Raw genomic sequence first — 17,143 nt, 5'->3', positions numbered from 1 at the left:
CAAGGATGTATCAGCTATGCAGTAAGCTTTTTAAGCATAAGGTGGTTGAGTTATGTAGTGAAAAAGGGATAGTGGTGCCTGGTGCACAGAAGGTTTTGGGCAAAAAACCATCTGGTGATGTTGTTCATGTGACCATTGACTTTGTAGGCTTTTTAGGAGCCGTTGTTACAAGGACTGGAGCAGAGGTGAGTCCATTAGAGACTATTTGGGTTGAAAATTTGGGCTTTGTGTCCTGGCTAACAGTGTCTTGCCCACATAATGGAGGTGAAATGGAATGCATATATAGTGATGCTTGTCCTGAGTTAGCTGATGCGAGGCAAAAAGCTGCCAAAAGAACTATTCATTACTTGGTGACTAAGTATAATCTAGAGATCATTGATGCTAATTATGGTGCAATTTTGGAGAAGCATGTTGCTTGCAGTGCTCTAAAGAGAAGGTTTTACCAATTAAAGGAGCATTTGACTGCCAGAGAGGAAAACTTTGCTACTGATGAATGCTTGACTCCTACTTCTGAGAGGTTTCGGATCCCTGAGATTGGTTTGCCTCCAGCTGCTCCAGTTAAAAGACGTTCGGTTACAGCATTAGATGCAGCATCTTCTTCTACTGTTAGAGTTGCTGAACCTTTGGTTTCTGGCATACCTGAATTAGAGACTGTATGGAAGCGGGCAAAGTTTGTTTAGCCTATATGGAGACTTACATTAGTATTTTGGGTAGAAAGTTGTATGCCTGGGTATAGGTGTTTAGATTTAGCATTGATATATGCTTATTATCTTTCCTTTTGTCTTAGAGCCTAGGTCTATGAGTAGTAATGGCTGAAATTTTTCATTAGAAAACAGACTTGAAGGCTGTAATTGAAATATAATGTAATGTGTATCTTGAGTAATGAATGGATTAACTTTTTATTGTAGTTCTCATGACTTCTTAATTTAATATTGCTCTTTCATTAATTTTATTGTTAATTGTATGTCTTCTTGATTTTACAATGCTCTTTCATGTTTGGTGTTAAATATGTTCAGTATTTTATCTTTTTGAGGCTACATGGAAAATGTAAATACGGGTTTTAATTATGCACTAGCTTTTCTGTTTGCAGTAAATGGTGACTATTTATGTATACTGATATTCAAATTTCGATTGTATAACTCAGTTTATGTATGTATATAAGCATGTGAGGGAATAGGGAGAAAAGGAAATCTTTAAAGTAGGATTAGAGTTAAAGGCAGTAACAAGATGAGATAATGACAAGCTTCAATGGCTTTGTAAAATAATACAAAGCAAGTATTGTTAATGATATGCACATGCTCTTATTAAGGTACAAAATAATGTAGTAGATTAGTAGAATTCATTTATTTTGTTTTGTGGCAGTAAAACAGGAGGATATTGCAATTTCAAATCGAGATCAGTGTAAAATTCAGGAATTATTGTTATAGGCTTAGATCACAGAAGTTTACGCAGAACAAATATTGGAAAAGGTAAACATTTGCTTGAGTTGAAGGAGATATGCAAGTTAGTGTATTAGATTGATCAAATTTGTGAGGATTTAAATTGCAGAGCCTTTTAAATTGCACCTTGTTTTTTATTAAAAAAACATCTTGTTAACTGCACCTGCTGAGTATTTCTATATATGTTCTTTATACAGTTAATGACATAAACTGAGATCGTTAATAACTTGTGCAAATTGTTGAGATGTGCATGCAAATGGTTGACATGACTTGGTCTGCAGCAAAGTAATATGGGTATATCTGAAAATTTTGCATGATTCTTATGATAAGTCTTTCTATTTATATGCGCATTGCTATGTTCATTTATGATATTTATTTTATGTTTGAGTTGCTGAGTTATTGTTTTAATTGTTTATATGATAGCTGATGCACCTATTAATTTTAAGAGACCATCATTTCAAGGTCGAAAATCAAAGCGAATGAGTGCTTTGGTATCAACTCATAATTCTACTAGGTAAAATAGATGATTTAAAATAATAAAATTATTATTTTGGTGAACTAAATTCATAGGTTCTTTATTCTTTGTACAGTCAAGCAGAACAACCAAGATCGAAAAAGCCTAAATCAAGACCTTCGAAATATATTGTACTTGAAAGTGGGTCATTTGTCTTACATTGAGTTACAAAATTGAATATATATATATATAGTCTTTTTTTATAAGATCTGGTTTAATTTCTTTTTGGTCATGCTACAGAGAGGCCTTCAACTCACAGATCTACACCAACAAATGGCCAAAGTTCAAAACAGCTAAGGGATGCAGCTAAAAGTAAGGTTTAGTAGTAATTTCAGTTTATCTATTTTGCACACATACATAGTTGCACAATCAAATTATCTCAAATACCCTTTAATGTTATGACAGAAACCCCTGCGGCAACTATAGGAAAACCATTACCTAGGCATCCCCTAGAATTATCTCCACCTACTTACTGTGATAAGTGTGGAGCTAAGAAGTTTGAGTTTGAAACTCTACATTTTTGCTGTGGTAATGGTGATATTAAAATAGCTGAGAATGAATATCCCCCTGAATTAATGAGGCTTTTTACTTCAAGAGATGAAGATGCTCTCCATTTTAGAAAATATGCACGGTTATACAATAACTTATTTGCTTTTAGTTCAATTGGAGGTAAAACTAATAGAGAAACATACAAAGGTATATATGTCTTTAAATTGCATGGCCAAATATATCATTCTGTACCAGACTTATTACCAGATGAGAATGGTCCAAAGTATCTGCAACTTTATTTCTATGATGGGCAAAATGAATTGAAACATAGAACAGACTGCTTTCCTGAATTAAGACAAGATGTTATTGACAAATTAATGCAAGTAACTAAAGATAATCCATATGCAAGATTTTTCCGCTCTTTGAAAGAAGTAAATGTTGATGAGCGTACTAACATTATAATAAATTCAAACACTGTACCAGATCAAAGAGTATATAATGCTCCCACTTCAGATGAAGTTGCTGTTATCTGGCCTGATAGTGTTTCGTCAAGTCAGAGTTCATGGCCACATGTTCTTGTAACAGCAAAGTCTTCAAAGTCTCATCGGATTGCTCATTTTTATGGGTGCTATGATCCTTTGCAGTATCCCTTGCTATTCCCAAGAGGTGAATGTGGTTGGCATCAGGGTTTAAAGAAAACTTCTTATGGTGGAGGCAGACAAGTGGCAACTGAACCTGATCCGATACAGTCCTGCGCAGTGCACACTCCGGCAGATTTTCTAGATGCAGAAGCTGCTCGTAAGTTCTTAAAAGAATAATGGTATTATTTTTAAAGCTGTTTTTATACTTGTGTTTCCTTATCGTATGCTTAATTTGAATTTTCTCTGGACTTTAATGTTTGTAGGAGCTTCTGGAAAACATACCAAAGCTGATAAGAATATCTCTGCAAGGGAGTACTATTGTTATAAGCTTCAAATTAGACCAGGAAACATGCTGTTAAGAGCAGGCCGTGCATTTTTGCAGTATATCACAGACATGTATATCAAAGTTGAAAACACAAGGTTAGATTTTTTTCGGCAAAATCAGGATACAATAAGAGCGGATCTTTATAAAGGGATTCTAGACACTGTAGAGAGTGGCCAGACAAGTGCAGCTAATGTTGGTCATAAGTTCATTTTGCCACCATCATTTATAGGAGGCCCTCGTGATATGAAAAGGAGATATTTGAATGCAATGGCTCTTGTGCAGAAATACGGGAAACCTGATCTCTTTGTCACTATGACCTGCAATGCAAATTGGCCAGAGATAAAAGATGAGCTAGAGCCTGGTGAGACCGCACAAGACCGGCCAGAATTAGTTGCTCGTATATTTCGAGCAAAGTTGATTGCTCTGAAAAACAAAATAAAAAAAGATGAAGTATTTGGTAAAGTGGCAGCAATGATATATGTCATAGAGTTTCAGAAAAGAGGATTGCCACATGCTCATTTCCTATTGATTCTAGAGCAACAACATAAGATGAAGTGTCCTGCTGATTATGATAAATATGTCTGTGCAGAAATACCTCCTGTTACTCAGCCTGAGCTGCGTAAAATTGTGTTAAGGCATATGATGCATGGACCATGTGGCCGCTTAAATCCAGAGTGTCCTTGTATGAGAAAGAAGGATAATGTTATTTCTTGTAAAAATGGGTATCCAAAACAATTCACCGTACAAACAACAACAAATAAAGATGGCTATCCTTGCTATAAGAGAACTGATACTGGAGAACAATTGAAAGTCAGAAATGCTCAGTTAGATAACCGATGGGTTGTCCCTTATAACCCCTATCTCACAGCACTCTTTGATTGTCATTTGAACGTAGAAGTTTGTTCAACTATTAAAGCAGTGAAATATTTATATAAGTATGTTTACAAGGGACACGATCGAGTGGCCTTCAATATTCTGGCTGAAGATAAAAATTGTAACGATGAAATTGCTCAGTTTCAGTCGGGGAGGTGGGTGTCGCCATGTGAGGCAGCTTGGAGAATTTTTGGATTTGATTTATTTGAGATGCATCCACCAGTCTTACCTTTGTCAGTTCATATTCCAGACATGAACACAGTTTGTGTACGCCCTTATGAACGTCTGGATGTTGGTATTGCAAGCGGTGTTTATGGTAGGACTCAATTAACTGAGTTCTTCCGTATGAATGCAGCTACTGATAATGGTCTTGGTTACTCATATGTAGAATTTCCTGAACACTATAAGTGGGATGCTTCAGCAAAATCATGGTCCAAACGGCAAAATAAAAAATTGATGATAGGGCGATTAGCTTTTGTCGCTCCTTCGGAGGGTGAACGCTTTTACCTTCGGCTTCTATTACTGAATGTCAAAAATCCAAAATCATTCACAGACTTGCGCACAGTTGAAGGTTATGTGTGTGCAACTTTTAAAGAAGCATGTCTAAGAGCTGGCATTTTGGAAGAGGACGATGCTGCAAGCATTTGTTTAGCAGAAGCAACTGAAATTCAGCTCCCTCGGGCTTTACGCCGACTATTTGCAACTGTTCTTATATTTTGTCAGCCGAGTAACCCTGAAGAATTATGGTTTAAATATTATTCTGCATTATCAGAAGATTTTGCACGCCAATACCCTGGTGTTGAAAACAAAGTTAAAAGATTAACTGTCAGATCAGTAGAGCAGCATTTAGAGGCCATGGGCAAGTCATTATCTGCTTGTGGTCTGGCTGTTTTAATGGAAGACACTGATAACCAGATTGATAGAACAAAAGACATTCAAGATGCTTTAGATGCTCCGATTCCTCAAAATTGTATAGAAAGTCGTGGCTTGCTTAATACGGCACAAAAGGAAATTTTTACTTGTATTATGCAGCATATCGTAGAAGGAAAACCAGGGGCATTTTTCGTAGATGGTCCTGGTGGAACTGGTAAAACGTTCTTATATAATGCATTATATGCTGAGATCCGCCTTATGAATAAGATTGTTTTACCTACTGCTACGTCTGGAATAGCTGCAGCAAATATTCCATCAGGTAGAACAGCACACTCAAGATTCAAAATTCCATTGGACAGTGATGCTTCATTAGCTTGCAGTGTTTCTAAGCAAAGTAGCCTGGCAGCGTTAATAAAAGAAACAGCTCTTATAATATGGGATGAAGCATCTATGGCAAACAAGCAAAATCTAGAATCTCTAGACCTTTTATTACAAGACATATGTGATAGTGATGTGATATTTGGTGGGAAGGTAATTGTCTTCGGTGGAGACTTTCGACAAGTGTTGCCTGTTGTTCCTAACAAGACTATTAGAGAAGCAGTGGAAGCAAGTATAGTGAGTTCTTATATATGGCAGCATTTGCGGAGATTCAGGTTAACTGAAAATCTAAGAGCTAGGGAAGATCCTTCATTTTCTCAGTTTTTACTTGCACTGGGAAACGGTGAACTGCAGACCATGGAAAGTGATTTTGTTGAGTTGCCACCTCAGATAGTGCAGACTTTCCAGCCTGATGCTGATCCAATAGATGAGTTACTCGAATCTTCTTTTCCAGAACTTGGTTCAGGTGCTCTGGACCCTCAAATCTTTTCAAGAAGGGCTGTTCTAACACCTATAAATGACGATGTAGATACTATAAATTCGTTCATGATTGAGAGATTCCCAGGGCAAGCCATATCTTATACAAGCTATGACAGTGTCCTAGATGATAGTGGCAACGTATATCCTACAGAATTCCTAAATAAACTATGTCCAGGTGGAATGAGCCCTCACAATCTTGTGCTCAAAGAAAACTGCCCAGTAATATTGCTTAGAAACCTTCTGCCATCTTCTGGTTTATGCAATGGAACGCGCCTTATATGTAAAAGGTTTTTCCCTAATTTAATTGAGTGCGTGATTTCTATCGGACAGTATCAAGGGGAACATGTATTTATACCCAGAATTAAACTCAGACCATCAAGTTCTCAGAAATATCCTTTCCAATTTCAGAGGAACCAGTTTCCTATCAAGCTCAGCTTTGCAATGACTATAAACAAGTCACAGGGGCAAACTTTAGATCAAGTGTTAATATATCTCCCTCGTTCGTGTTTTTCACATGGTCAGTTATATGTGGCTCTCTCACGTGCACGGTTTGCAGATAAAGTGAAAGTTGTATCAGTGGCTCCTACTTCACAGCATTCAGAAAACTCTGTTAAAAATGTCGTATCTTATGCTGTCCTAAAGCTAGCAGGAGTAATTTAGGTGATTATACATTGTCTAAGCTTACTAAGTTGATTTTTCGAAATATATAATGGCAGTCCTAATTTTCTTGTTTTACTCTTATTTTGCAGGAGTAATCTAGGTGCTGTTAGATCATTCCTAAAATAAGCTAAGTCATGTGCAATCACTTTAGTAGTGGTCCAATGTTGAATTCCAAGTATGCCTTTTCTTTCACTTATTTGCTTGATACTAATATACTCTATTTTGCTGCAATCCATTTTAATGTGAATATACTAATTCATATATGGCATTAACTATGGGTGATATTTAATGACAATAATGGTTGGTTAGTGATTGTGGGTCATATCTTTCTTGTTTTAGATTGCTACTGTATATTATGTGTGTGTGTGATTGTTTTAACAGGGCTTTATGACTACTGTAATAAATTAATATGCTAATTGATTCCAATTATGCATTCTGAACTTTAATACATGTGATTTTTTTCGATGAATTCTTGTATGTGCTTTATTCTATAGCGTATGAGCAAAGATTACTTTTAGTAAATGTAGACACTTACTTTATTACTCTAGATCATAACTTGTTTTAAAATAGGTGTTTTGTATTAATGAGTTGTTGTTTGGAGAGCAATAAGTGTTTAATTTTGAGTAAATTGCTATTTGGGTTTTCTGGCTTTGACATCACAAGGAAGGAGTGAACAGAAAATCTGTCTGGACTTTATTACATGTCTACTGGAAGAAAAAACCTAACTCAGGATTTATTGCTTGATGTTCAATTACAGATCTTCAGATGAACTAAATATTATGCCATATACTTTAATTTCAGGTCCTTCAACGGTTCAGAAGATTGCTCCGGAGCAATTTTGCTGGCATGGTTTTGTGATAACTAAAGCATTAGCCCTTGGGTTTAGAAAAGAAGTGTATAAGCATCTTGTTAATTGTTTCTTGATCATCAGGCAAACCATGCATAAATTGGTTTTCTGTCAAGCTTTCGCTTTACATATTTTCATGTAGCATACACTTATAGTGGACACAATACTTTTAATTATAATTCTCCTTTGATTATAACTGATATTGTTTATAGCAATTAGAATGATTGATGGTTGAAATTAAACTATGTTTGCTTCACTATTTAACATTATTGGTTGTAAGAGCAATTAGAATAATTAATGGTTGTTTCTGATTTATTTATTTAGTTAAAGATCTAATGTGATTTCAAACCCTTGATTTCTTTTGCTCTATTTTGTCGTGCAAGAAGATACCCTTATTGTTAGGCTTCATGGATCAACGTCAATCTGCAAATGACATAAGCAGGTTAGTGGTTTTAATGATTTTTCAAAAGTCGCTGCTCTTATTCCCTTAATACATCATTTTTATTCATGATTATTCTTTTTTTCTTTTTATTTATTTTTCGGTTTTTTATTCCTGAATAAGTTAATTCATAATGCTATTTTAATTGTTAGCTGGTGCTTTATTTCTATTTTTATACAATTAATGGTCATATGGCTTTCAACTAAAATATCTGGTTTTGATTAGTTGGAACTCTGGTCTCACTCTTTCAGGGTAATACTAAGGCAACAATTGCAGCTCATTGCATCAAGCGGATAAAGGACAATTATGAATTCAAATTCAACAGATAGCTTAGGTAGAATCTAAAAGTTTAAATCTATTGAATTTATTTTAAACTTACTGAACTTGTGCTGTAATGCTTGGGTAGAGTGATCAATGGTGTGCTTATTCATAGTACTGGTATATTTGCTTGTAGATTGCTGGGATAGTTTGAAGAGCGGAACAAAAGAAGAGAGTATATATTTTTTCAGATTTTTGAGCTCTGGAACCATTGAAGCCCTTAAGAAATGTGACGCTGATAGCATCATGTGGTCTACAAGTTCGTAAATCTGTGGATTCATATATTTGTATTTATTCAATGAATTCAATGACATATTGACATGGAGTATTTTATATTCAACCTTAGTTCCCTAAGAGTTTATATTTCTACATGGATTTTAAACTGGAGTATTTGCTTGCAGGTAGTATTAGACAATGGCATTGACAATTTGCTTGAATCTCGAAATATTGAGGACCATAAAAGGTAAACATTCTATATAATCAGATTTGTACAGTCATTTTTCTTAATGAAATCAATACTTTAGTCAGTCTCTATATACAATCTAGAAACAAAATTCAAGATAATGAAAGAAAAGCTGATCATCACATGTGGAATTTTTAATTTTTTCTGCTTGTTTAATGATATATTTAACTGTGAAATGTATGCATGTATTGGGAACTTGTTTAGAATGATGCTAATACACCAGGGACATTTGACATGTTTGTTCTTCTTGCCTTTTTGTTTCTTAGTTTACCAAAATTAAATGGATAAACTTGTAAATTTTAGGCTTTGTTTTACAGATTTGACTAAGGCTATTTGCTAACTGTATGCAAGATTAAAGCAACAACTTTTCAGGTGATTATGTTACATGATGATCAGGTGGAAGTTTTCTTTTGTAGACAGTGGGATCTTTCACTCAAGGGCAAGTTATTCCCATTGAATATTGATAAAAGGTAGTTGCTTTAATCTTCACCATATTATATAAACTTCTACTTTTTATAGAGCACACTTCCTCCTTTATATATTAGTACCCCTCTCTCTTGAAATAGTTGTCATGTTAATAATGTAATTAAATCCAATAATTGTTAAACTTTTAGGTCTATAATGCTTCGTGGCTCATCCAGGTCATATACCTATGCAATCTATGAGCATATGAAAGATTGACCGAGCTTCAGCTTGGGTGAAACTAAGGTCACATTCAAGCTCAATAAACGGTGGTATAAAGAAACTGATTTCTTTGGACAGGTTTCACGGCAAACCAAATTAATTAGAAGAAATTTAGGCAACAAAGCATGATATGTTTAGTCCTGAGGCTGTTCTGTTGACATACCCTATTAAACCAAACATTAAAGGAGAGGTATCATAATTTCTTATCTCATGTAGATAAAAGTTGATTATGCATTGGTTTTAAGTATTTTTATGATTTGTTCGATCATGTTTAGTGAATATATGAATTGTTATATTATATAGGTTGATGACAAATATCAGTATTCATGTGACAACAAAGAGATAAAAAACCATATACGCTTAAATTACAACCTACTAAAGTGAACTATTTAAATTAACTTTCTATCATAAAATAAAAGTTAATATTAAAAGCTGTACAATATTTCACATTTCTATATATATATATATATATATATATATATATATATATATATATATATATATATATATATATATATATATATATATATAGGTCTGCTATGATTATGACTTGTTGTAAAGCCACTCCCTTAAAAAAAGGAAAATTGTTTTCTGGGATATGGTTATCCATATATAAAAGCAAGATATAATTATTCTATTACTTATAAAAACAATAAACTTTTCCAGGCTTTATAAAGTATTATAAAAGTACAGTGAGCAGCTGAAGATCTTTACCTAAAGCATGGAATGAACAGTGTTAACAGTAAAGAAGAAAAAACTTACATTGGTTATTCTGAACTTATTACCAGAACCTTCCCCAATTACTGTATTCTAGCTATTTCCTATTTTTTAAATTTGTACTAACTCATATAAAAAGTGTTTCATCTTTGGCATTTCGTTTTTTTTCACAGAAGAATCAACCAAAGTAGCAGTGACTTACTCAGCCATGGCAGGTATGGTCCCTTCTTTTATAGATTGCTTCCATTATCCTTTAGCTCAATTATTGTTAATGTTTTTCCTATATAAATTCCTTATTGTGTACTTGATTAACTAATATTTAATATTAAATGTTATAACATTTTACATTATCATGTATAACTACTGCTATAAAAATAACATGAAAGCATTTGTATACACAGATCAAAAATACAAAACAGCTAGACAGAAGCCAGAGTATGTGTACTTGGATCAGTTAAATGCAGCATGCAAGACTTATATAGTAAGAGTAGTTGTTGCTGAAAAAGGAAGGGACACATTATCCTCCAAAAAAACAGTTAGATTCCAAACTTTACTTCTAAAGGATGAAAAGGTATGCATTTATTACTTTATACATGTAAATATCACACTAACTTTATTACAATTATGATGCAACTGAGAGAACATTCCTAACTGTAATCTAAATCATATCAAGCATTTAGGTAGGCTTAAAGAGTTATGGTAGGCTGTACAGAAATTACATTAACTACTCTTGTAATAATCATGCTTATGCTATAATCATGCTTTTACTTATGTTATAACCTTAATCAGCTAAAGGTTCAGTTAAATATAGTACACATGAAGCTAGAATATAATGCAATCCTAATTATGTTTAAATGTTCATGATTCAAGTGAAATATAAAGTATATAGCTTATTATAGTTAAATCTTTTGAGTAACCTTTTTATTCTTTTATAATATAAATTACATCAGTGTTAAAATCACTTTATTTTAGCAAAAATAATGTTAAATAAAGCACATATTTTGTGGCACTTTAATTAAATCTCAAACAAAAGATGCCTTATTCTACAAATCTAATAGCAAATTATATATAATTAATAAGTTTAAGGGACCTTATAATATAGTTATAAAGCTCACCTTGTTTCACTATCATTTTCTGCTTTATAGGGTAATAGGATGCGTGGTACTTTATTTGGCGATCAAATTGAAGCATTTGAAGAAGCATTACAGTACCTAGGTGAATACGACATTTCTGCTGCACCTATTAAATTCATTGACGAAAAATGGAGAACTGAGCTTGATCAGTTTCCGTACCAAATGGCTTTTGGTAGTAGAACTGTGATCCAGCCAGTTCATCCAGAGCTCGGACCAATTATGCCTAACTATCAACCCATTGCAAGTATACCTCGTACAGTTGATCCTGATGAGAAATACGGTATATTGCACTCACATAACAGTTTCACATAAAAAAAAACAATTAAAAAACACTAACAAACTTATCTGAATTCACAGATATCGTAGGTGTGGTGTTATATGTTGAAGAAGAGCCAAGGAAAATTGAAGCCAGAGATGGAAAGCGAGAGAGCTTCGTACGAGAAATAGTCGTTACTGATGAAAGGTTAAAATCAGTTCACCTAAATGTTCAGGATTAGTAAAAATAATATTTGATATATATTACAATTTGGAATCACTAACAATAAGTATTTCATGTAGCAGTTGCGATCAACCGCTCACCATCTCATTGTGGAATGATCTAACGGCACCCAAATTCTTCGACAAATTACCTAATTGGGCAGAAGCATTCCAGGTTATAGGTTTTAGAGCTCTTAAACCATATACTCGCCGTGGTAAGACAAAAACTATTGTACTTTAGATCCCAGGTGATTTTTAATATGACAAAATTAACACTATCTGTTTTATTTAGGTTTTTCAATGAATTCTGGTATGTCTACTCGAATAATCTATAAACCTGAAGGGGATCGAGCGCGTGAGCTGTCTGACTGGTAATCACTAAAACTTAGCCTAGCAAAAACAACAACCATTATAGTATGCTGATCATCTCTATAATGAATAATGTGCAGGGCTAACCTCTTCCACCAGAAGATATTAGATAGACAAACTAGAGTATTAGAGGTTAAGTACCCAGGTGAAAACAAAAAAATTGTTTCCATTGCTGAACTGAGACGGAAGAAGGTGAACTATAATTCATTACAGCCTCTTCCAAGGTTTACAACTTACTAAAAATTAAGTGTGCATGCTCTAACTGATATTTTGTAAATTATAATACATGTGTAGCCAAGCAACACCATACAGGAAGAACTTCTATGGATAGAGGTAACCATTCAGAATGCAGAATTAGAAAAAGTGCACGCGTACACAGGTTGTTCAAACTGCTGGAAAAGAACCAACCTTCCATTGCAGAAGCGTTATTCTTGCACTTCTTGTTATAAGAAAGAATGCATATGCACTGAGAGGTATAACACTAGCTCTTTTTAAACACCAACCTTTTTTGTTAATATTGTACCTAACAAAAATTCCTGTGAATTCATGCCAGGACAACCTTTAAGTTTGAGGCTAGCGATGGCACGGGCACTATGGCATTCACCACTTTTAACGATGACACAGAAAGACTGTTTAGGAGAAGTGCAGCTGAAATTTATGCCATAAAAGAAGCGGTAAATTACAATTACCATATACCTACCTTTTAATTTTTGAAATAGTTTATATATGCCATGTAAATTTCCAAAGAATACTTGAAAGTTCTTATTTCATAAAATTAAAATTATAAGTAAAAAAATTAATAAGATTAAATAAGCTTAAGATACATCTAGAATATAGATTTTCCAATAGACAATCACCCATGAGATGTTTAAAGGTCCAGTAGACTTGAAAAAGTCAAACACTCTTATCTTATGCCTTAGAAACCAAGAACACAAAAAAAACCATTATTAGCAAAATTGTCAACGGTTAAAATGCCATGCCTCAATTGACAATGAATTGTTGAGTAATGTTGCTAATCAGTCCCGCATAGAAAGATTTATAAATAAAAAAGAAAGGTAAAAAAAAAAAGGCAGAAAAGAAATATAGTCATCTAATTAGATAATATTAGTGTAATACACAGTCAAAGTTATATATTATAATATTTACAAATTTTGATATAATACTAATACTTGCAATGATGATAAATACAATGCAGGATGACCACAATGCATTCGAGGCTATTCAAGACATGCTTAGCAGCAAACCGTTCTACATTAAAGTAGGACCTACATCGCATTTAGGCCAGAACAATGTTCTAGAATGGACTCTCAAGGGTATAGAACTTAAAGAAGAACCTGAGACACCAGAAGTTTTGCAACCATTTGAAGGCACCTCCAATCAAGCAAAAGATGCAAATGAAAAGGAAAAACAGCAATCTATGGAACAAGGGAATCCAGAACCAGTCATTCCAACCCCAAACATGAAGGGTTCTTCAGAAAAACATACACAAGATAGCCCTTTCACTCAAACACTGGAGTTAACTCAGGGAGATATTGAATCGCTTAAGCGAAAGAAAGCTTTAGGGAAAACTCCTGTCCAATTCCAAGATGAGGAAACTGAATACGAGCCACCGCTATCACAATTCCGTGCAAAAAAGAAGCTTTGCTTCGGCGGAATGACTCCAGAGAAGAACAAGACAGCCCAAGAACCAGAGATATCACCAAGAAAGGATCAAGCTCAAGATGAAGCTGTCCCCCTGAAAACTGACAAGAAGGAAGCCAAACCTGTAACTGTGAAATCTGAGAAGCCGAAATAATCTTCCATCAAATCTGCCACGACAAATGATAAGGTGGTGAACTACAAAAAATATACATAATAGCCTAATGGAGTACTGCAGAACAACAATCTAAGGTGCACTACCTGCACATCATCTAAGTATTAAATATTTTGCTAAATTACAAATATATGGACAACTATAAGAAATTCTCTTTTGCTCAGAATGCTAAGCACAATAGATAGTTGCCCATGTATTTACATAAAACTCCAGCATCGTGTAGTAATTAATCTTCAACTTACTTTCAAAATTTCATGTATATAGAAGTAAGATGCTGTAGGAGTTGCTCTTTTGAGGGTTTCCCAGGAACAGTAACAACAGTTAGTGTTCCTGGCAAACACCATAATTAGATCAAGGTCTAATGTATTGCTATATTACAAGAGATGTTAAATTATATCTATAAAAATATAGTAGTTTATATATGTGGCTTATTTGAAATTTATTATTATACTGTTTTTTTAAAGAACTAAGTGAAATTATAAAAAAAAGGGATCATGATAAAGAAAATAATCATCTTATGAGAATTCATACTTAATTTATAAAACATCAATACAGATAAATCACATAAGCTATAAAGTTCAACAATAAAAAGAAAGAAAGGAAAAATTCACAAATAAAAAGAAAACACATAAAATTTGTTATTAAAAATATAAAAACCTAGACTAATGTGTAGAATTAAAAAATAAACAAAGCTAATATGCTGATATTGTTAAAGCAAACAAAAAAAAATAAGAGTTGATATGCTATAAAGGTTTCAATAACATGACTAAGAGATATACACAATCTAAAATCAATCCACACACATGTATCTTCTCAAATAAATCATACAATAATACACCATCTAGCATTGCTATTATATTTGACAATTGTTTAGAAGTTCATTCAGATGATCACCCAACTAAGGATTAAAAACACAGCCTTCAATCCTAGCCAGAGTAGTTGCTTAGATGAGTCTCAGTCATTATCTGACATAGTATGAACATTAGTGAAGCTAATGATGCTCTTTAAATTAGTACAGTCTGAAAGTTAATAAAGCTTTAGAGTCACAATATGAAATGTTAAAGTTTAAAGCAGCATCTTGGATTATCAAAATGGCATCAGTTAGATTTAAAGTTAGAAAAAGTCTTTCAATATTATACAAGACAAAGGAATAATAACACTTTAACCAAAATTGGGATAAATATATAAAAACTCAAATCAGAAATCAATGGCAATATAATTTATGCTCGATAAGCAGAAACCAATGGCTTCCATATTCAGATTAAATCCAATTCTGCCAAGTTCCTGTAAGAACTATTTAGTAATCAACATTTCAGAACTCATACCTTAATTTTATAAAATCCAAAATATATCTATGATCGTAACATTTATGAATTAAATCATCATCAAGTTGGAAAAATAAGCAAAATTCATGTAACATTAGTGAAGCTAATCGTTGTCTTCTTATTTATCAATTATCCTTTGAAGTCTTATTTATTATTATCTTACACCCAATTTAAATGAACTTTTAAAACCCTTAGTATAGTTAACTCTTAAAAACAATTCACAACATTTGAACATCCCACCAAAATATACAACATAGCTAACTGGAATGGCAATATAATTTGTTATAGATAAGACTCAACATTGCAGAATCTGTTGACAACAAAGCTGCATCATTAATTCCAAATTGTGAAGAAGCATGCATGTTCATATTGCAGCAAAATAAACAAGCTTGCATGACACTTATTCAGAGATGACAGCAATTGTAATTTATCATGCACCATTCATTTACAGCTGTAGCCATGTGATGCTTAAAGTGAATGCATTGTGAAGTATCTCTGTGAAACAGAAGCACTATGCAAGGTATTATCAAGATAAGGGTGATGCTTAAAGCTACAATTTTTCAAAGAGAATAGCCGTAGTACTTTTAAGCCATTGAACTTTTAAACTTGCTCAATTTAATTTGAACAAATTATCAATTCATTTGCTTGTTAAAGTAAAGCTAAATTACTTATGCTAAACAAGAGTATACTTTTGGTAATGCTGGTAAAGTAATCATATCGATCGTTCTTTATGTTGAACTTTATATAGTTACTACAAGTTACATAATCTCGAAAGGAGATAATCTAAACAAGGTATTCCCGGAATTTTCAGTTGGAGTATTTGGAATCCCAATCGAAGGCAAATCATGCTTCATAGTAATCATTCCTCTAATTCTTCTCCCAACTATTTTGTTGGATAATCTAAGCATTTTGGCTTACATTTCTGCGGTTTATGTGAAAGAAATGGAATTAATTTCCATCAGATGAATCCAACTCCAACAAATAAACTTGGGAGAAGTGTGCGAATATGAGAAAATCTATAATTTTAGATATTTTTCATATTATGTACACGTATATATATCAGTTTAAGTGAGTTGTCACTAAATAAAATCACTAAAAAATGGACAACTAAACACCTAAACAGAATCCAAATTGGCCGGTAAAGCCAATGGTGTTGGTGTCTACATGAAAGAGATGGAGGAAAACTCCATAATAGAAGATCAACACCAACCGACCAACTTCAATTTGGAAAAATTTACACGTTAGATGGCTAATAGCGAAAAAAGTTTTACATATCATTAGAAAAAATTGTATCTTAAAGTATATAGTGTAAAGTCACGATATTACCATGTAATATAATTACTATTACTTATTAAATGTAATATAATATACTTTTAAATTATTTTTTAATATTGTTGAAAATCATAATATAACAAGATCAGTTTTCTATCTTTTTTCAAAATTCATGGAACATTTGTTCTTATTTATTATTGTTGGTAATACTTAAATTTCCATTACACTTCTTAAAATGTCTAATACACTGCAGTTAGCTATGGTATGCTTCATCTTTACTATAATTTTCGGCATTTTTATTCTTTTTTATTAATTGGTTAAATTTCTGAATTTTATCTTTGCTTGTTTTATTTATAGCTTATTTGTGACATAGGCGAAATTGTATGCATATTAGATAATCATCAATAATGCTATTTGTTTAGTACTAATAGTATCGTGCACACAAACATTGCTCATGGACTAAACTCCACCATTACTTACTTAAGTCAAGCTGTCAAACTTTCAGATTAAATTGATGTTCTTATTATACTTTACTTGAGTAATTGTAACTCAAAACCAACTCATTATTATTAGCTTCACAAATATACGGATGATAATGCTTGTACACCACTAGA

At 33.1% G+C, this 17,143-nt stretch overlaps 1 protein-coding gene across 1 annotated transcript; it reads left to right on the top strand.

Moving 5' to 3' along the window:
• Window positions 1-1,729: 1,729 nt before the first annotated feature.
• On the top strand, window positions 1,730-6,767 carry LOC145575082 (uncharacterized). Its single transcript, XM_081633008.1, has 7 exons — window positions 1,730-1,733; window positions 1,863-1,953; window positions 2,030-2,094; window positions 2,194-2,265; window positions 2,359-3,240; window positions 3,347-6,663; window positions 6,762-6,767. Exons 1-7 carry the CDS (start codon window positions 1,730-1,732, stop codon window positions 6,765-6,767), a joined length of 4,437 nt encoding a protein of 1,478 aa, XP_081489134.1.
• The last annotated feature ends 10,376 nt before the right edge of the window (window positions 6,768-17,143 follow it).

The sequence above is a fragment of the Chenopodium album genome, chromosome 13 (genome assembly GCF_948465745.1).
Source record: "Chenopodium album chromosome 13, dcCheAlbu1.1, whole genome shotgun sequence".
Lineage (NCBI taxonomy): Eukaryota > Viridiplantae > Streptophyta > Magnoliopsida > Caryophyllales > Amaranthaceae > Chenopodium > Chenopodium album.
Note: the sequence above shows the minus strand (reverse complement) of the source record. Positions and strands in the feature narration are given on the sequence as shown.

What these genes read in the sequence shown, in the direction of transcription:
- LOC145575082 (XM_081633008.1), top strand. An exon ending in TCAACTCATAATTCTACTAG is followed by an intron (nt 1,954 to 2,029) that starts GTAAAATAGATG and finishes TTCTTTGTACAG; the next exon opens with TCAAGCAGAACAACCAAGAT. An exon ending in GAAATATATTGTACTTGAAA is followed by an intron (nt 2,095 to 2,193) that starts GTGGGTCATTTG and finishes GTCATGCTACAG; the next exon opens with AGAGGCCTTCAACTCACAGA.